At 41.8% G+C, this 22,427-nt stretch overlaps 1 protein-coding gene across 1 annotated transcript; it reads right to left on the bottom strand.

Annotated features, from left to right (window-relative positions):
- Positions 1-1,866: 1,866 nt before the first annotated feature.
- Positions 1,867-2,472, bottom strand: LOC142175885 (uncharacterized). Its single transcript, XM_075242892.1, has 2 exons — positions 2,170-2,472; positions 1,867-2,052 (listed from the first exon to the last, which is right to left on the bottom strand). Exons 1-2 carry the CDS (start codon positions 2,470-2,472, stop codon positions 1,867-1,869), a joined length of 489 nt encoding a protein of 162 aa, XP_075098993.1.
- Positions 2,473-22,427: the final 19,955 nt, after the last annotated feature.

Genomic DNA, 22,427 nt, shown 5'->3' with positions numbered 1-22,427 from the left:
GGAAAGCTGTCAGTGAGAGGAAGTTTTTCTTTTCTCCAATCATATGTCTTGAGCATACTATCTAGATACCGGTTATGATTGTTTCCTTTCACCTTAGCATGCACCAAAGTTCACAAGTTAGTTTTGGGAACCCAGACAAACTTGGATCCCTTTTTGTTTGAGAAAGGATGAATCATATCCCTTCTTGCCTAGAAGGGGAGAGGATTAGAAGCTATTTTCTTGTTAACCTTAATCCATTTAGTATGAACATGAGGATTAACCTTTGGCTCCTCTTCCTTCTTCACATTTTTAGCAATACCAAAGGTGTTTCTAAACTGAGCATGAATTAAGGCAGGACAAGTGTCTCTAAAGTGTCCTACTCTTCCACAATGAGTGCACATGTTATTATCAGAAATTCCTACATACTTTGGGTCAAACTTAGGGACATGTTTTCTGTAGCCAATTCCAGATTTGTTAAAGCTACAATTTTCATTTAGCCAATTCAAGGCATCAGAAGATCTATGCCATTTGCGTAATCTAGAGAGTTCATAATTGGTCTTTTCTAGTTTTTCATATAGGACTTTATTTCTACATTCAGCATCACTAAGATTATCATTAGCAATTTTAAATTCATTTTCAATCTTATCCTACAGATCACTCATTTTTTCTTTTCCATGTATATCAAGATACTTCTCATTCTAATAAGTAAGCACAAGAACCTGGTTCTTAAGGTCTTTGACCTGTTTCTCTAAACTAGCTTTGTCAGATTCAAGTTCTTTGATATCAAGTTTGACACAAGAAAGGTTGCTTATTAGCTGATCATTTTCAGTACTCATTTTATCTATTTCATTCATTAAGGTTACAATTATGGCCATCAGTTGTTTTTGGACATAACAAGAATATTTTGTTTCAAGTCTGATATACTTACCTGGTTTGCTTCTTCTTCAGTTTCTGAGTCACTCATGGCTATCATTTGTATCACTTCTTCCTCTGTTTTGGAAACTTCAATCGCCATCAAAGACACTTCGATGTTTTTATTTCCAAAGTAAGTTTCCAAGGTCCTCCATATATCATGAGCAGAGATGCAAAAGGACACTCTGAGGAGAGTGTTTCTAGAAAGGCTCCTGTAGAGCAAGTCCTTTGCTTTAGAATTTTTCTGAACTAGCTGACGATCTTCCTCATTGTATTCCTTTTCTCTTTTGTTGCACCTGTTACCTTCACTGTCCAATTTGGTTGGGAGTGTTGGTCCATGACTGACAATTACCCATAGGTCAAAGTCAGTAGCCTGAAGAAATATTTTCATACGTAGCTTCCATTCATCATAGTGGTATTCATCAAACAAAGGAGGTCTTCCAATGTGCATTCCAAGCCATACTGGGGGTTCTGTCTTCACGGCTTAGTGTTCATCAATCACACACTTATAGCCTCATCCTTCTTTTCTTCTTCTTGATCACTTCCACTGTCCTCATATGCTGCCAAGAATGCCTGCTTTATTGCTTCAGTAAATACTTTGCCTAGGATTTTTCCTTTATTGGAACCCTTTTCTCTTATCTTCTCCCGTTTCTTTTTATCAACTCGTTCTTTCCTCCGCTCAATTTCCCACATTGGGCAGTCCTTGACCATGTGATCTAGATTGCTACACTTGTAGCACCCATCATAATTAGCTTTGTCAATCTGCTTGGGCTTATTACTGGTCTCTCTCTTAGATGCACTTTTGGAATTATTCATGAACTTCTTGAACTTGGCAAACATTGCTAGATTATGATCATCATAGTCAAATTCATCATCCTCGGACGCTTTAAGAACCGAGGCCTTATCCTTCTATGGTTCTTCCTTGCGCAGTTCCATCTTTCTCAGTTCATGAGTTTTAAGTTTCCAACCAACTTATCAAGTGAGATTTTGTCCAATTCCTTGGCTTTCCTGGATTGCAGTGACTTTTGATTCCCATAAAGCAGGAAGGATTCTTAGAACTTTGCTAACCAACTCTTCTGAGCTAAATACCTTTCCAAGTGATTTCAGTTCATTGGTTATTATAGTGAACCTAGTCATCATATCTTGGATGGGCTCAGACTCCTTCATGGAGAAAAGCTCATAGTTTCTCATGAGTAACTCAATTCTTCATCTCTTTACTTAGTTTGTTCCTTGAGAAGTTTGGAGAGCATCCCATAGCTTCTTCGCATTAGAGCACACAAAAATTCTATTGTACTCATCAGAACCAAGTCCACGGATAAGGATTTTCTTAGCCTTTGCATTCTTCTCCATCATTCTAAAATCTGCTGCCACAAATTCGGAGGGGTCCTTAGGAACTGTTTCATTTTGTGCATTTTGTTTAGTAGGAATCAAAGGACCTTGGTTCACTATGGTCCATAGTTCATAGTCTTCAGCTCTCAGGAAGTCTTCCATTCTTGCTTTCAACCAACTGTAATATTTTTCATTGAACAGGGGTGGCCTGGTAGTTGATTGTCCTTCATTAGTTCCGGGTGGAGCAGTCATCTTGCTTCCAAGATATCTCTAGGTGTTAGCCATGTAAATGAAAGAACATGCTCTGATATCAATTGTTAATTTGAGTGCTCGTATAAATTACTAAAGAACTTGGTTCTTTACCGTGTTCCTTAAACGTAAAGTAAACAAGTAATAAAATGAACACATCGATTTTTACGTGAAAAATAACCCGACTCAAAAGGTGCAAAAAACACGACCTACCACGTAGGATTTTTAGCTCCAACTCCACTAGAACACTGGGCCAAAATGTATCAATTACAAGACTGTAATTAAATACTCTCTAGTACTCCTACTACTCCTATTTGATTCACAAGTTACTCTAACTTGTAAAGCAAAATACTCACTCCAACTCACTGATTGTTTATGACACTTGATTACAACTCAATTACCTAAAACACATTCACTAGACTGACTCGAGAAGAATACCATGTAAGTACTCAACACAAGTAACCAACTTATGACTCTTTAGTTGATGTGCAAAAAGATAGTTTAGAAGTCCAAAGTCAATCTTATTTAAATACGACTTGAGATCTTCTAGGAGTCTTTCAAAGTAGCTTCTTCTTTGATAGGACTCCTATTATTCCAAGGATTCTACATGCTTTGGGACTTTAGTCTCTGACTGAATTATCCATATTTTTTTGAGCAACGACCCTTATCACTTATAGTAGTCATCATCCACCAAACTCGTACCTGAGTAACTTTGAGATAAAGTTACTGTCTTGTACAGACATATAAGTATCACTCAGGAGGAGCTGATTCTTTCTCATGAGGAGCAGGTTCTTCAGAACAGTTAAGCAACTACGTTGGGGACCTGGTTCTTTGAACATTTAGTCATACTTTGTTAATCATCAAAACTTCAATATTCAACATTTCTTCTTGCTAGAAAATGTTGTATGCTTTCTCATTTGACCTTTTCTCTTTTATTTCTGCTTCAACAACAACATACCCAGTATAATCCCACATAGTGGGGTTTGGGGAGGATACACAGACCTTACCCTTACCTCGTGCAGATAGAGATTGTTTTCAATAGACCCTCAACTCAGGAAAGCATAAGCACCACATTAATGAAAAGAAAAACAAGAAGGGACAACACCGAGAACCCATGTAAAAGCAACATAAATAACAAGAATATATTAAGATGACCAAAAATTCAAGAAACGACAGGTAGTCATAGAAATCTAATACCAACAGAATGCGAGAATACGTATTATACCGGTATGAACAATTTAGACTATCTAACCTACTACCCTAATCCTCGACCTTCACACTTTAAACTTTAAAATTCAGTTTGTGTTACATATGCAGTACTGAAGATAAGTTGGATATTTACTTAGTATAAATTTTCTGCAACTATTTATGAGACTATGTCCTATCAGATTCATGGAAGCCTGTCATTAATTACTTTTATTGCTATCCAGATCATGCACGGGAAGAAATTATTAAAACTTATTAGTGGAAGAGATGTCTCTCCTTAGGTGAAGTTCCATACTCTCTCTTTGTTTCTACATCCTAAATGCCATTTGCACGTAATAAAGCTACACATATAGTTTAGTCGAAGCATATGTCTAATTTGAACATAGTTTCACCTAGGTACCATAACTTCAATAATGACTAAACACATATTAGTTATACTTTTTAGAGATTGATGACATTGTAGATTTGGTGCACAAAAGCCGGTCGGCAGATGATGCACCTTCAACGAACCGGTGTCACGCTACACCGTTTCGTCAATTTTTTTTACTAAATATATGTATTAATACTGTGAGAAAAAGAATAAGTAGAAAAATAAGATCACTTGATAGAGATTATCTCTTGGCGTGTTGGTTATGTGTTAAACCTTAACTAACACATATTTTTGACAAATATTTGAGAGAGCCTCTATGATTAAAATTTGTGATTAAGTAGAATTGAACTCAGGATTTTTTCTAACTTAAGACTTAACAAAACCAATGGTCTAAGTTTATTTCATGTCTAGTGTATACGGTCGAAATTGATTTCGGTTTTCGTACGATTGATCGATATTGGATCATAATGGACCAAAGGAAGACTTCGTAATATCGAGATGGGTTCCGAAGATGGTACGAACGAGCTTCAGATTTCAGGTACCGGTCAAACACTGAGTTCAAAGTCATTATCGAGCTCGGGTCCGAATCGAACTATGATGAGATGTCATGGAATCAAGCTTAAGGGACAAAAGCCAACCGATACCGAGCTCGAGTCATTACCATACCCCAAGTCAGCATCGAGTTCAAGTCTGCATCGAGCTCTAAAAACAATATCGACCAGCACCGAGTCCGATCAAGCTTGAGCTCATAGACAAGAGTCGTTGCAACCGCACTAAGGGAGAGAATCTCGACGGGAATTAGGGAAAAACTAATTTATGATGGGTTCCCCACTATGTATTTTTAATTATATCTAAAGTAGGATCCTCCACTATAAAGAGGATGGCTATATTTCTATAAAAGGAGAGTTTTTCTGCTTACATTGTAACAAAAAAATACCATACACTCCTATATTGAACCAAAATCGTGGAGTGCGACCGACGCTCAATCGAGTGAACCCGACCGAGCAAAAGCCTGTTAGATTTCTTCTACCCAAACTCATTCATGAATAAAGAGAATATATGTTTTTCTTAATTAAACAATAAAGTGGTTGTGTCTACAATTACCAATTTCTTACCATAAGTTTCACCATTTTTAAAGTCTCAAATGGACAAGTAATACAACCACAACATAACATAGTTTGTCTTTCCCAGTATCAATACACAACCCACACTATGTCTACGGAGCCTCTATAGATAAAGAAGAGTACAATGATAATGCCGGCAACAAGGTCCCGGCTATACCTCAACCATAATACATAAAGTACAAAAGATACATGACCCCGGGATGAAGTGGGGTTCACCAAGTCAGCTGGGAAGAAGGTGTACTGCTATTACTGATCAATGTCTCCTGTTGTGAAACCACCTGCATCCATTTAAAGATGCAGCGCCCCCGACAAAAAGGACGTTAGTACTGTCGAATAGTACTAGTATGAAGACTAAACACCAATTTAAGAATTTAGATATACAAGATAATTATGATGAACCGGTGCGGCAATAGAATAATATAGATAACTGTCTCAACCATAGTAAGCTTATTAAAAGCTATCAACAACATTTATAGGATTTAAGATGAGATCCTCTATAACCATCTTCACACAAAGCGGCCCCGCCGCCTCACCCGATGTATGTAGGTGGAGGTGTACGTATAATACCACAACTTAAATCAAGCGGCCCTGACGCCTCACCTCAATGTATGCGGGTGGATGTATAACCACAGTACCAAGAACCTACACAAAGCGGCTATGCCGCCTCACCCCAATGTATGCGGGTGGAAATGCATCAACGAAACCAATACCAACACAAAGCGGCTATGCCGCCTCACCCCAATATATGCGGGTGGTGGTGCCACAACAATACCAAAACCATACACAAAGTGGTCGTACCCCTCACCCCAATGTAAGCGGGTGGAGGTGCAGTCCCACAATATCTTAATCCCTACACAAAGCGGTCATGCCGCCTCACCCCAATATATATATATATGCGGGTGGAGGTGTATTACAATCACAATCTCTATACCATAATCCCCACACAAAGCGGTCATGCCGCCTCACCCCAATGTATGCGGGTGGAGGTGTATTACAATCACAATCACAATCTCTACACAACTTGGCATAATAACTTTCACATAAATCACGACTAGAAATTATAACATGTGGATACATAATCCATAGTTTGGGACACATCCTCAATTTATAATGCAATATGATAAGAGCATTTGAAACACGAATTGAACATATATCTTCACCACAAAATTTATCGGAATACTCCATTTATAATCAACATCTAGGAACTTACAAGAATATTGGGAATTCCAATTCTTAAAGAAGAGTTTAGCCAACATACCTCACTTGAGTTTCCTTACACTCTAAATGTTTCGGAATTCTTAGCAACTTCAATCTATTTTATAAATATAACAAATTGAATCAAAATTAGGAAGATGATTATGGTTCTAGCTTATTTGAGCATTTTATCAAACACTAGGTGTGCATTAAGGTTTCAAGGCCCTTTTTATGGAGACTTCCATCATCCCACAACTCAATATTTACCATGCCTAGTTCAACAATCTTCCTACACCCCTTGATATCACATGCATGTAAATAAACAACCCTACTGCCCAGAAATTATCTTGTTAATTATCCAATTCTACACAAAATTTGAAAGTGAGGGTTAGGGTGTAGAATCTTACCTAAGGATGAAGACCTAGTGAGTTTTTCCTTTTTAATCTTCCAAAACTTGGGCAAGAATATAAGGACAAATATTGGAGAACACCTTCTCACTCTAAGGCACCCTCTCTCACTCTAAATGTTAGATAATAGCTCAAAAATGACCCAAAGAGTGTATTTAACGAAATAGGGTCGGATTTTAAAAACCCAAAAATAGAGCTCCGGAACAAGGTATGCGATCGCATAAGCGATCGCATAACCGATATGCGGACCGCATATCGGTCGCATAGTTGGTTACAAAATAGCCAAAAGAAATGTCTGTGTATGCGGTCCGCATAACCGTTATGCGGTCGCATAATGCACCGCATAATAGTTATGTGGTCGCATAGTCGACAACATAATTGCTTTCAATTGGCCCAATTAACTGCCTCACTTTGCGGCCATTATGCGGTCTGCAGAGTGATTCTGCAGTCGCATAATGAACCGCAAAAATGCACTTTTCCGCCAAAAATTTTTCTTTACTTTCCGGTGCATTGTTCAACCCAACCCATTGTTCAACACGTAAGCCTAGTCCGACACCATGAAACATTATTTTCTTTGCAAAAATTACCGGGCTTACCACTTAAGTACTTCTAAATTTTTTTTCCGGGGTGTTACATTCTCCCCCGCTTAGGATCATTCGTCCTCGAATGAGGGTAAAAATCTATCATTAGCATCTTATGCAACTTAGTTTGTTTTATACCACAAACTAGCAGCCCCAAATTTGACTAACTCCCTAAATTTCCAAAAATTTCGCTAGAGTTTTCTTTGTAATTAGGCCTATCCACCTGTCAGAGAGCCCCAGAAATACATCCTAACAGCATATACATAATCCAACAAAGTAATGTAATACAAAACAACACCAACTGTGGCCTCACAAGCAATTATATTACCAGAACATAACACCCTTAACACCAAATGTACAAGTCATACATATTTCATAGGAATATCCCTTAGCATTTTCATAAGGCACAACTCATAATTACATGGTTATTCAAATAAATAAGGATACTTTTTCTTCATTTCTTCTTCGGCCTCCCAAGTAGCCTCTTCAACCTGTTGGTTTTGCCATAGCACTTTCACGGATACAATTTCTTTGTTTCTCAACTTTCGGACTTGCCGATCAATAATAGAAACTGGAATCTCTTCATAAGTCAATTCTTCATTTACCTCAATAGTCTCAACCGGAACAATGAATGTCGGGTCTCCAACTACTTTCTTTAACATAGACACATGAAACACCTGGTGTACTAATGACATCTCAGGTGGTAGCTCAAGCTTGAATGCTACCTCACCGATCCTCTGAATGATTTTGTACGGTCCTACATACCTCGGACTCAATTTCCCTTTCTTACCAAATCGCATAACACCCTTCATGGGGGAAACTTTCAAAAATACCCAATCATCTTCTTTGAATTCCAAATCTTTACGACGAACATCCGAATAGGATTTCTGATGACTCTGAGCAGTCTTCAACCGCTCCTTAATGATTTTAACTTTTTCCATAGCCTGATGCACGAAGTCTGGCCTTATCAACTCTGCTTCCCCAATTTCAAACCATCCAATGAGAGATCTATATCTCCTACCATATAAATCCTCGAATGGTGCCATTTGAATGCTAGCATGATAGCTATTGTTATATGCAAATTCTATGAGTGGTAAATGATCATCCCAGCCACCTTTGAAGTCTATAACATAAGCGCGCAACATATCCTCAAGCGTCTGAATAGTCCACTCTGCCTGCCTGTCAGTCTGCGGGTGAAAGGCTATACTAAGATTCACCTGAGTACCCAAACCTTGGTGAAATTTCTTCCAAAAATTAGCAGTGAATTGTGCCCCCCGATCAGAAATGATGGAAACTGGGGTGCCATGCAACCTGACTATTTTTTTTATATACAACTGAGCATACTGCTCCACTGTGTCGATAGACTTAACCGGCAAAAAGTGTGCTGATTTCGTGAGTCGATCCACAATCACCTAAATTGAGTCAAACTTGCACGGAGTGCGCGGTAATCCTACCATAAAGTCCATATTAATCATTTCCCATTTTCATATTGGAATTTCTATGTTCTGTGCCAACCCACCGGTCCTTTGGTGTTCGGCCTTCCCTTGCTGACATTTTAGATATCTTGCCACAAAATCCGCCACATTCCTCTTCATATAATTCCACCAATAGACTTCCTTAAAATCATGATACATTTTCGCAGAACCTGGGTGCACGGAATACCTAGAAGTGTGAGCTTCAATCATAATTCTTTCCCAGAGACTATCCACATTTGGAACACAGAGTCGCCCTTGGTACCTTAGTGTACAATCATCCATGCCAAGAGAAAAGGCCATGATCTTATGTTTATGAATCCCCTCTTTCAACTGCACCAATAATGGATCGTTGTATTGCTTCTCTTTGACTTCCACAACAAGCGATGATTCAGCCCTATTTTGTATAATTACCCCTCCTTCACTAGAGTCCGCAAGACGAACTCCCAAACTAGACAATCGGTGAACTTCCTTGGCTAATGGCCTCTGATATGCCTCCAAGTGAGCAAAACTACCCATAGATTTCCGGCTAAGAGCATTATCCACAACATTGGCCTTTCCCGGATGATATAGAATATCAATGTCGTAGTCCTTGAGTAACTCAAGCCATCTTCTCTGCCTCAGATTCAATTCCTTCTGCTTGAAAATATATTGAAGGCTCTTATGGTCCGTGAATATATCAACATGGACCCCATATAAATAATGACGTCAAATTTTCAATGCAAATACCACTACCGCAAGTTCTAAATCATGTGTTGGATAGTTCTTCTCATGATTCTTTAGTTGACTAGAAGCATAAGCTATCACCTTCCCATGTTGCATTAATACACACCCAAGCCCGATTCTTGAAGCATCACAATATACCACAAATCCATCTATACCTTTTGGTAGAGTCAACACCGGCGTCGTAGTCAATCTTGCTTTCAATTCCAGGAAACACTTTTCACAAGCATCTGACCATTGGAATTTAATTGCCTTCTGCATCAATTTAGTCAATAGAGAGGCAAGAGTAGAAAATCCCTCCACAAATTTTCTGTAATATCCAGCTAAGCCTAAGAAACTGCGAATCTCTGTTGGAGTTGTAGGCCTCGGCCAATTCTTCACAGCCGCAATTTTCTGAGGATCAACCTTAATCCCCTCACTAGAGACAACATGACCCAAGAATGTGATAGACTCGAGCCAAAATTCATATTTCAAAATTTTTGCATACAACTGGTGTTGATACAAAGTCTGCAACACTACCCTGAGGTGACCGGCATGGTCCTCTCGATTGCTTGAATATACAAGAATATCGTCAATAAACACTATCACAAAAGAATCGAGGAATGGATTGAAAACGCGATTCATAAGATCCATGAAGGCTGCTGGGGCATTTATTAGCCCAAAAGACATCACCAGAAATTCAAAATGCCCATACCGGGTTCTAAAAGCTATTTTCGAAATATCCCGCTCCCTGATCTTCAATTGGTGATACCCGGATCTTAGATCAATCTTGGAGAAGTACCTGGCACCTTGCAATTGATCAAACAAATCATCTATCCTTGGCAGTGGGTACTTATTCTTGATTGTGACCTTATTAAGTTGTCGATAGTCAATACACATTCTCAGTGACCCATCTTTCTTTCTTACAAAAAGGACCAGTACGCCCCAAAGCGACACACTTGGCCGGATAAAACCCTTTTCTAACAAATCTCTCAATTGTTCCTTTAGCTCCTTCAATTCTGCCGGTGCCATTGTGTAGGGTCGAATGGATATAGGATATGTGTCTGGTATCACATCAATCCCAAAATCAATCTCCCTGTCTGGTAGGATCCCAGGGAGTTCATCCGGAAATACTCCTGGAAATTCATTCACAACAGGCACAGACTCAAGTGTAGGTACCTCAGCATCGGTGTCCATAACCCGGACCAAATGGTAAATACATCCCTTGTTGATCATCTTTGTGGCCTTAAGGTAGGAAATAAACCTACCCTTTGGCACCACATAATCACCCTTCCACTCAATAACTGGCTTATTTGGAAATTCGAACCTAACAGTTCTGGTTCGGCAATCAAGCTTGGCAAATTGAATAAAGCCAATCCATCCCCATTATCACATCAAAATCGACCATTCTTAATTCAATAAGATAGGCCACGGTTTCTCGACCACGCAATGTGACAACACAATCCCTATAAACCCGCGCGGCCAAAATAGACTCACCAACCGGAGTAGATACAGAGAAAGGCTCATAAAGTTGTTCTGGTTCTATCCCAAATTCCATAGCAACATAAGGAGTGACATATGACAAAGTGGAACCGGGATCAATAAGAGCATATACATCATGAGATTGGACAGTCAATATACCTATGACAACATTTGGAGAAGCCTCTGATTCCCGACGTCTCCGCATAGCATAAAATCTGCTAGGTCCTCCTGAATTCTGTGCACCACCCCTAGCTGCACCACGCTCTGCGGGTGCTGGGGTGCCTTGAGCTGGAGGTGTTGTGGATGTAGTAGCTACAGAATTAGCTGGCTGTGCCGCGCCTCTGCCCATATTTCGGTAGGACGAGTGGCAATCTCTCTGAATGTGACCCCGCAAACCACACCCATAGCATACTAGTAGGTCCATGAAACAGGACCCAAAGTACATCCTCCCACATTTAGGGCATGGAAGCCTCCGCTTCTGAAACCTTCTGTCGGGCCGACCCTGCTGGTGGGGTCCCATGTTGCCCTGACTGGGTCCAGATGATTGTGCACCCATCGAAGACTGGGCAAATGATTGGGATGGTCCTGATGACGCTCCCCTGAATACCGACCTACCACCAATACCACCGGAAGAACCATCAAAGTTGCCTGCGGACCGGGCCTTGCTGCTACTCTGACGCTCCATTCTATTCCTTAATTTGCGGGTCTCTGTGGCTTGAGCAAATGCCACCATCTTACCATAGTTCATATCGGAATTTAAGTCAGCTATAGAGGCCTCATTGATAACCAAAGGGCTAAGGCCCTGTACAAACCGGCGTACTCTAACCTCCATAGTGGGCAACATGTGAATAACATACTTGGACAGGCGCGCAAACTCCATATGGTACTCCCACACATTCATACTACCCTGATTCAGGCTTTCAAACTCAGCGGCACGAGCTGCCTTAGTTTCGGCAGCCAAGAAATGATCCATAAAGGCACCTGTGAACTCACCCCACCTTGCCGGAGGGCTTCCCTCATCACGGGATTCCTCCCACAACTCAAACCAAGAATAGGCCTCCCCCTTTCAGGTGGTAAGAGGCTAACTCTACTCCCTCCATCTCTGTAGCATGCATAACCCAGAGAGTTTTGTGCATCTCATCAATAAAGTCCTGAGGTCCTCCTCGGGATCAGTATCCGTAAACACTAGAGGATCTAACTGAAGATCCCACTCTAGGGCACCCTCTCACACTCTAAATATTAGATAATAGCTCAAAAATAACCCAAATAGTGTATTTAACGAAACAGGGTCGGGTTTTAAAAATCCAAAAATGGAGCTCCGAAACAAGGTATGCGATTGCATATGCGATCGCATAACCGATATGCGGACCGCATATCGGTCGCATAGTTGGTTACAAAATAGTCAAAAGAACTGTGTGTGTGTGTATGCGGTCACTATGCGGTCCGTATAACCGTTATACGGTCGCATAATGCACCGCATAACAGTTATGCGGTCGCATAGTCGACCGCATAATTACTTCCAATTGGCCTAATTAACTGCCTCACTCTGCGGCCATTATGCGGTCCGCAGAGTGATTCTGTGGTCGCATAATGGACCGCAGAAATGCACCTTTCTGTAAAAAAATTTTCTTTACTTTCCGGTGCATTGTTCAACCCAACCCATTGTTCAACACGTAAGCCTAGTTCGACACCATGAAACATTATTTTCTTTGCAAAAATTACCGGGCTTACCACTTAAGTACTTCGAATTTTTTTTCCGGGGTGTTACAACTCCTATATTGAAGGGTTATTCTTTTTGGCTTCACAGATTGATTCATCTGGCTTAGTCCTTAAATCATCTTCTTTCCAACCTTGTGTATTTTTCATTCTTTACAATCCATATTTGATACTTTCTATTTATCCTTACGATTTGTGTTAAGTTATACCACAGTGGGGCTAAGGATAACCGTGGTTATTTTATACGAATCTTCAAAAACACATAGTTTTGCGCTTGTTTCCGTAAGTGTCTTTGATTTTGGATTAGCAACGACTAACTATCAATTAAATGGCCTTACCTATCGACAATAAAGATGTTCTTCAAGATGAGAACAACAACTTGACACCCAGTACCGAAAGACCACTTGTCAACGCCGTTGGATCTCGAATCGAAGTGCCGATAGACATTAATTCGCATGTGGCCATTGAGGCGAACCTACATTCTGAACCTGAAAATAGCATTCATGGTGGCACTCGATCCGCAGATCGAGATATCCATAACGTCGAGGAAAACAACGTCAGCTTGTGTATGATTTTAGAAATGTTGCAAGCTCAACAGGCAGCAATAGCTCAGTTGCAGAGTCAAACCCAGATACCGAGCAGGCCGGAACCCAGTCAACCCTGAGAAATCGCCCATACAACGGAACCAACTATAGTGAGATCAAATGAGCAGGAGTCGGGGACTAACCCCAAAATTGCTAAGATATTCGAAGAACTGACCAAACAAATAGAATATGAAGAAAGAAGGATCGAAGCGAACGACAAAAAGGTGGAAACATATAACTCCAGAGTTGATCAGATCCTGGGGGCACCTCCGATATTTAAGGGCTTAGATTCTAAAAAATTCGTACAAAAGCCTTTCCCCCCAAGCGCGACTCCTAAACCGATCCCAAAGAAATTCCGCATGTCGAAGATTCCTAAATATAACGAAACTACCGACCCCAACGAACATGTCACCTCATACACATATGCCATCAAAGGGAACGACCTAAAGGATGATGAGATCGAATCCGTATTATTGAAGAAATTCGATGAAGCCCTGTCAAAGGGAGCAATGATATGGTATCATAATTTACCATCTAATTCTGTCGATTCTTTTGCTATGCTTGCAGATTCCTTCGTAAAAGCACACGTCGGGGCCATAAAAGTCGAGACTAGGAAGTCGGACCTGTTCAAAGTAAGACAAAAGGATAACGAGATGTTAAGGGAGTTCGTATCTCGTTTTCAAATGGAACGAATAGATCTGCCCCCAGTCACATATGATTGGGCTGTTCAGGCTTTCACTCAAGGTTTGAACGAATAAAGTTCGACGGCTTCACGGTGGTTAAAGCATAACCTGATCGAGTACCCAGCTATTACTTGGGCCGACGTGCATAATCGGTACCAATCAAAAATTAGAGTCAAAGACGATAAGTTGGGGTCTGAACCCGCTGCTCGAAGGGATATCAATCGAGAACAGGGTCCGATCAGGACCGATACCGATCGTATAGTGGAAACCACATAATCAATGAATCGAGACGTAACCCCGGACAAAGCAACAAAAAAAGTGATCGAGGTCAAGGGTCTCGGGGGCTGATGAACAGAAGTGGGTTCGACAGGCCTACCGGATCTAAGGAAGCACCTCGGTTATCGGAGTATAACTTCAGCATTGATGCATCCGCCATCGTGTCGGCTATCGGACGCATCAAAGACACTAAATGGCCTCGACCCATGCAGACCGATCCTGCCCAGAGGAATCCCAATCAAATGTGCGAATATCATGGCACCCATGGCCACAGAACGGAAGATTGCAGGCAACTAAGAGAGGAGATAGCCCAGTTATTCAATAAAGGGCACCTTCGAGAATTTTTAAGCGACAGGGCCAAGAACCATTTCAAAAATAGGTATTTTGGAAAACAAAACAAACAAGAAGAACCACAACACATCATCCACATGATCATCGGCGGCGTCGATACCCCTCAAGGGCCGGTGCTTAAACGCATTAAGACATCAGTTGTGAGAGAAAAGCGACCTCGAACTCAGGATTACGCACCCATAGGAACTTTCCCCTAAAATTTTGAAGATGTAGAAGGAGTCATGCAACCTCATAACGATGCACTAGTAATATCCGTACTTATGAATAAAACTAAAGTTAAGCGTGTGTTAATTAATCCAGGTAGCTCGGCCACCATTATTAGATCGAGGGTTGTAGAACAGCTCGGTCTACAGGACCAGGTCGTACCCGCAACCCTAGTTCTAAACGGATTCAATATTGCATGTGAAACCACCAAAGGCAAGATAATTCTGCCGATAAACGTGGCTGGGACCATCTAGGAAACAAAGTTCCACGTAATTGAAGGAGACATGAGGTACAACGCCCTTTTTGGAAGGCCATGGATCCACAACATGAGAGTTGTACCTTCGACCCTACACTGGGTTCTTAAATTCCCAATATCGAAGGGAGTCAAAATAGTGTATGGAGAACAACCGGCCGCAAGAGAAATGTTTGTCGTCGAAGAAGCAATTCCGATATCCTCACCTTCATCAACAAAGGGGTCGGACTCAAAAGGGGAACGAGATGCCAAATAGCAATCGCAGACGTCACCTTCAACCTAACCAGAAAATTAGAAGATCGAGGAAGATGATGATCAAAGGATCTCTCGATCCTTCGTGGTTCCCGATGATTCCGACGCTACCCAATCAACGATTGAAGAATTGGAGCAAGTCATACTACCTGAACGAAAGGTATACTTGGGAACGGGATTAACCCCCGAACTCAGGAAAAGGCTTATTCAATTTCTTATCGATAACATAGATTGTTTTCTTGGTCTCATTTGGATATAACAGGGATCCCACCAGATATAGCGACGCATCGGCTAAGCTTGGACCCTAGGTTCAAACCGGTGAAGCAAAAGAGAAGACCCCAGTCCGAGGTAAAGCACGCATTCATAAAAGATGAGGTAACTAAACTTCTCAAAATAGGGTCCATTCGGGAGGTAAAATATCCCGAATGGTTAGCCAATGTAGTTGTAGTCCCTAAAAAAGGGAACAAATTTAGAATGTGTGTAGATTATAAGGATTTAAACAAGGCATGCCCCAAAGATTCTTTTTCGCTGCCCAATATGATCGCATGATCGATGCCACGGCCGGCCACGAGGTCCTTACTTTTCTTGATGCCTATTCCGGGTATAATCAAATCCAAATGAACCAGGAAGATGAGGAAAAGACTTCATTTGTCACCAAGTATGGAACATATTATTATAATGTGATGCCGTTCGGGCTAAAAAATGCAGGAGCTACTTACCAACGTAAATAAAATATTTGAGGAACAAATAGGTAAATCAATGGAAGCTTATATTAATGACATGCTAGTTAAGTCCATGCGCGTAGAGGACCATTTGGCTCATTTGCAGGAAACATTCGTGATTTTAAGGAAATACAACATGAAGCTCAACCCCAAGAAATGTGCTTTCGGGGTCAGTTCGGGCAAGTTCCTCGGCTTTATGGTATCAAATCGGGGGGTCTAGATCAACCCCAATAAAATCAAAGCCATCAAAGACATCGCCACCGCGGACAGTGTAAAAGTCGTGCAGAGGATAACAAGACGGATTGCTGCCTTAGGCTGATTCATTTCAAGGTCGTCAGATCAAAGTCACAGATTTTTTTCTCTACTAAAAAAGAAGAACGATTTCGCTTGGACCCCGAAATGCCAACAGGCATTAGAGGAATTGAAGCGATATCTATCGAGCCCACCACTGCTTCATACTCTAAAAACAGACAAAAAACTTTGCTTGTACTTGGCAGTATCGAAAATCGCGGTAAGTGGTGTCCTAGTTCGAGAAGAGCAAGGTACGCAATTTCTCGTTTATTATGTAAGTCGAACCTTAGGAGAAGCAAAAACTAGATATCCATACTTAGAGAAATTGGCACTTGCGCTGATAAGAGCCTCTAGAAATTTAAGACCAGACTTTCAATGTCATCCCATATGCGTATTAACCACTTACCCACTTCGTAATATTTTGCATAATCCCGAACTATCAGGCCGATTGGCCAAATGGGCCGTCGAACTCAGTGGGTACGATATTGAATATCAACCCCGTACGGCCATTAAGTCTCAAAGTTTAGCGGACTTCATGGCCGATTTCACGCCAACCGTCGTACCTGTAGTCGAAAAGGAACTCTTGTTGAAATCGGGTACATCATCGGGTGTATGGATCCTTTTCACATATGGGGCTTCGAACGTAAAGGAGTCCGGGCTAGGTATCATTTTAAAGCCGCCTACGGGTAGCACTATTAGGCAATCTATCAAAACTACTAGATTTACTAACAACGAGGCCGAGTATGAGGCCATGATTGCAGGTCTCGAGCTAGCTAAAAGCTTGGGAGCGGAAGTCATTGATGCCAAATGTGACTCTTTACTGGTGGTAAATCGAGTAAACAAAACATTCGAAGTTCGAGAGGATAGAATGCAAAGGTATTTGGACAAACTGCAGGTCACATTGCACTATTTCAAAGAGTGGACTTTACAGCATGTACCACAAGAACAAACGGTGAGGCCGATGCACTTGCAAATTTGGGATCATCGGTCGAGGAAGACGAGATAAGCTCGGGGACTGTCGTTCAACTCTGGAGATCCGTGATCGAAGAAGGTCATGCCGAGATAAATTCTACAAGCTTAACCTAGGATTGGAGGAATAACTATGTTGAATACTTGGAGAACGAAAAGCTCCCATCGAACCCTAAAAAATCGAGGGCCCTACGAACCAAAGCTGCTCGATTCACATTGACTACAGATAGAACATTATACCGAAGGACATTCAATGGACCATTGGTAGTATGCTTAGGTCCAGGAGACACCAACTACATCCTACGTGAGATTCACGAGGGTACTTGTGGAAATCACTTCGGTGCCGATTCATTAGTCCAAAAAATAATCAGGGCAGGGTATTATTGGATCGATATGGACAAATATGCAAATGAGTTTGTTCGAAAATGTGACAAATGTCAAAGTTTTACACCAATGATCCATTAGCCCGGAGAGCAACTTCACTCAACCCTATCCCCATGGCCATTCATGAAATGGGGAATGGATATCGTCGACCCTCTACCATCGGCCCTAGGTAAAGCTAAGTTCATTTTATTTATGACTGACTATTTTTCTAAATAGGTTGAAGTACAGGCGTTCGTGAAAGTAAGAGAGAAAGAGGTTATAGACTTTATCTGGGATCATATCATATGTCGATTCGGGATACCCGCCGAAATAGTGTGTGACAATGGGAAACAGTTTATCGGAAGCAAAGTGATAAAATTCCTCGAAGTCCACAAAATAAAAAGGATATTATCAACACCATATCACCCTAGTGGGAACGGACAAGCCGAATCAACAAACAAAACTATCATTCAAAACCTAAAGAAAAGGTTGAACAACGCTAAGGGAAAATGGAGAGAAATCCTACCCGAAGTTCTTTGGGCATATCGAACAACATCAAAATCTAGTACGGGGGCAACCCCGTTCTCCTTAGTATATGGCTCTGAAGCCTTGATTTCGGTCGAAGTCGGGGAACCCAGTTCCAGGTTTCGATATACAACAGAAGAGTCAAATCACGAGGCTATGAATACTAGCCTCGAATTATCGGATGAAAAATGAGAAGCTGCTCTCGTCCAATTGGCTGCCCAAAAGCAGCCAATCGAAAGATACTATAATCGAAGAACCAAGCTTCGCCATTTTAAACTCGGGGACTTAGTGCTAAGGAATGTCACCCTCAGTACCCGAAATCCAAACGAAGGAAAACTGGGTCCAAACTGGGAAGGATCGTATCAGGTTCTCGAAAACATCGGAAAGGGATCCTACAAGCTCGGTATTATAAACGGCAAACAACTATCAAACAATTGGAATATGTCGCACCTAAAATGATACTACTGCTAAGGTACGACCATCCCATATTCGTTTATATTTCGAAACTAACCCTTGTAGGAGTCCGATCAGGAACAAGGATGGATCTCTCAATACGAACCCTGGGTCTGAAAGCACGCGTTGCACTCTTTTTCCCTTAGACCAGTTTTATCCCAAATGGGATTTTCAGCAAGGTTTTTAATGAGGCAATCGTTGATCGTGCTAACTTAGAAACAATTCGACAGTATCCGAGGCCTCTTTACAATCGACCTCGAATACTTGGGGGCATTACCCCTCAAATATATCGAGTTCAATGCAAGAAAGTTACTTCATAACAACATGATTCCGATAGGAAACATTTTAAGAGCCAAATGGTCAAAACGAACCATGCTCATGTAGTTGGCCCGAGCCCTGACGCAAAACATGAACACATGTATAATGATTTACAAAGAAAAATTTCTTCTTTACCGATATCTTATATCCAAGAAAAAATTCCTCTATTTCGAGATTTATTATGCAAATAGGCTTAAGGTAAATCAACGAGCTCGAGCAACACTCACTCAACTATAAAGCCCAAGGGCTACACCAACTTGAGTTCGAGCAACCATTCTCACTCGGGGACTATCTACGAAGCCCAAGGGCTACCCTATTTCGAGTTCGAATCACTCACTCGACTACTAAGCCTACATGCTACTTTTATTTCGAGTTCGAGCAAGCACTCACTCGACCATTACGCCTACGGGCTACATTACTTCGAGTTCGAATAACTCACTCGACTACTAAGCCTACAGGCTACTTTTATTTCGAGTTCGAGCAAGCACTCACTCGACCATTACGCCTACGTGCTACATTACTTCGAGTTTGAATCTCTCACTCGACTACTAAGCCTACGGGCTACTTTTATTCCAAGTTTGATCAAGCACTCACTCGACTATTAAGCCTACAGGCTACTATTATTTCGAGTTCGAGCAAGCACTCACTCAACTATTAAGCCTACGGGCTACATTACTTCGAGTTTGAATCACTCACTCGACTACTAAGCCTACATGCTACTTTTATTTCGAGTTCGAGCAAGCACTCACTCGACCATTACGCCTACTGGCTACATTACTTCGAGTTCGAATCACTCACTCAACTAGTAAGCCTATGAGATACTTTTATTTTGAGTTCGAGCAAGCACTCACTCAACTATTAAGCATACGAGCTACTTTTATTCCGAGTTCAAGCAAGCACTCACTCGACTATTAAGCCTACGAGATACACTACTTCGAGTTCGAATCATTCACTCGACCATTAAGTCTACGGGCTACATTATTTCGAGTTCGAATCACTCACTCGACTAATAAGCCTACGGGCTACATCATCTCGAGTTTGAGCAATCACTCAACTCGACTACTAAGCCTATAGGTACCTTATTTCAAGTTTGAGTAAGCGCTCACTCGGTTATAAAGGCTACAAAATCCAAATTCGATCAAATTGCCTAAAGCCTTATGAAAACATTCATAAGACATGAATAAAACAAAATCTTCACAAGGCAGGAAATAAAATAGAGGCAAGTCGGGAAAAGAAAAGATATATGTATATATATATATATATATACATACAAGATTGTTTACATGGTTGTTTGCAACATCCGAAATAGAAACTAAGGGCTAAGTTTCTTGGTTATCTCCGGGAGCGGTCTCTTCTCCACCGGGCTCCTCCCCATGCTCGGACCCACTCTTGCTCCCATCATCATCATCATCATCATCGTCATCGGAAGCCAAGGCTTCAATATCGGCTTCGAGCTCTTTAGCCCTTTTTATCTCTTCAGTGAGGTCGAAACCTCGAGCATGGATCTCCTAGGGTCTCCCTCCGAGATCGGCACTTAGCAAGTTCTGTAACCCAATCTGCTTAAGGGTTGGCGGTCTTGGCTGCCTCTCTTGCTTGTACCTGAGCAGCTTCAGCATCGGCTCGATAGACGGCCACGAATGCATCCGCATCGGCCTTTGCCTTTTCGGCGTCAGATTCGGCCTTGGCAAGTTCAGAGGTCAACCGAGCCTCGAGCTCCTCTATTCTTCTTGCTTGAACCGAGCTTTTCTCCTTCATACTTTGAAGTTGGTTTTCGGCCGATGATAATTGGGCTCGAGCAGCCTCTTTCTCTGCAGCAAAGCGGTCCATACCTTCTTTCCACTTCAAGGACTCCGCTTTTATCACCTCGACCTCCTCACGGAGTTTCCCGATCATCTCAATTTTCTGCTGCAACTGTGAGACCGAAATATTAGCCATCATTCCGGTATCGAGCCCATAGGCTTTTAAAAGTATCATTACATGTTCGGACAGATCGGTCTGATCTTGGTGAGCCTTGGAAAACTCATCTCGGAGGTCTTTGATTTCCTCTCCCCTTTGCCTTAAGAGGAGTTTAAGGGAGTTCCTCTCCTCCGTGACCTGTTGAAGGTCGTCCTCGTATTGACGTAGCTCAGTTCAAGACCGAGAACATGCTTCTCGATGAACTGTTGTGGCCTGCAAAGAAAGAAGAAACGAAGTTAGAAAAGAAAAACAAGCATAAAGGCATTACCAACGAAGTAAGTTAAGGCTTACCCGATTCAAAGCCTGATGCACTCCGAGGAAAAGATTTGATGCATCACTAGTGCCGACAACGTCCTCGACACCAGTAAACAAATCACGAAAATGATCATCTCCCTCATGAGATCCATCTACCTCAAGGGCCCCCAAAGCTTGGGCTTCCCGAATCGCCCCTTCGGAAAAAGCAGGGAAAGTGGGTGAGTCTTCGACTACTACTGCCCCAAGTGAGTCGCTTGGGGCGTTCTCTTCAGTTCGAAGAGAGTCAGGGATGGCCCCTTCAGACATATCCACCATCCATTGACTTCGATGGGAGATATCCTCGATTCCTAATGGCTCGGGGACTTTGCCCGAATCTTTCTCCGATATATCCTCAATTCGAGGCGGAGCCTTGTAAACCACCATCGATCCAGTTGCCTGTAGGGCATCGATGGTTTTCTTCATTCGGGACATCAGTACGGGCCCATCGTCTTTTTCTTCTTCCTCGTCTTCATCCCTCAAATGCCGAATTGATTCTAAGGTTAAAGGGATGGTATTCTTCTTCGACTTACGCGCCTTGGGTTTTGGGTTCTTGGAAGTAGAGGCCATTTTTCTCTTATTGTCCTTCGCCGGTTTAGAAACCGGGGCCGAAGTTTCCTCCTCGCCGGATAGGGGTCTCAAAACTGCATCCTTGCCCAAACCTACACACAAGAAAATTGATTTGAGTATACGGAAAACAGTTCGAACTATCAATGATGCGAGAAAGGAGATTACCACGATTTTTGGCCTCCCCTCGGCCCTTTGACAAATTACGCCATGAACGCTCGGCATACGTAGAAGTCGAAGCCAGGGCCCGTACCCACTCCTTGAGGTCGGGAACCGCACCAGGCATTCAAGGAACTGTTGAACCACAAAAGGGGATATCAGTAAGAAAGGAAACGAAGGGGCAAAACAATGGGATATAACAGCCTAGTTACACTTACTCTTCATGTTCCATTCTTCGGGAAATGACATCTTCTAGGTCGGTATTAGGTACGACGTCTTCACTCGAACGAACCTTCCCATCCAGCCTCGATTCTTGTCCTTATCCATGCTCGAGAATAGAACCTTGGTGCCCGGTGCAATAGTTTTATTAACCCGCCTCGAAAAAGGCGGGGGAAGTACAATCTAATAAGGTGGTCGAGGGTGAAAGACATCCTCTCGATTTTGCTCGCAAAGAAACAGATCAGAATAACGATCCGCCAAAAAGAAA

Source organism: Nicotiana tabacum, chromosome 22 (assembly GCF_000715075.1).
Source record: "Nicotiana tabacum cultivar K326 chromosome 22, ASM71507v2, whole genome shotgun sequence".
Taxonomy (NCBI): Eukaryota; Viridiplantae; Streptophyta; class Magnoliopsida; order Solanales; family Solanaceae; genus Nicotiana; species Nicotiana tabacum.
Note: the sequence above shows the minus strand (reverse complement) of the source record. Positions and strands in the feature narration are given on the sequence as shown.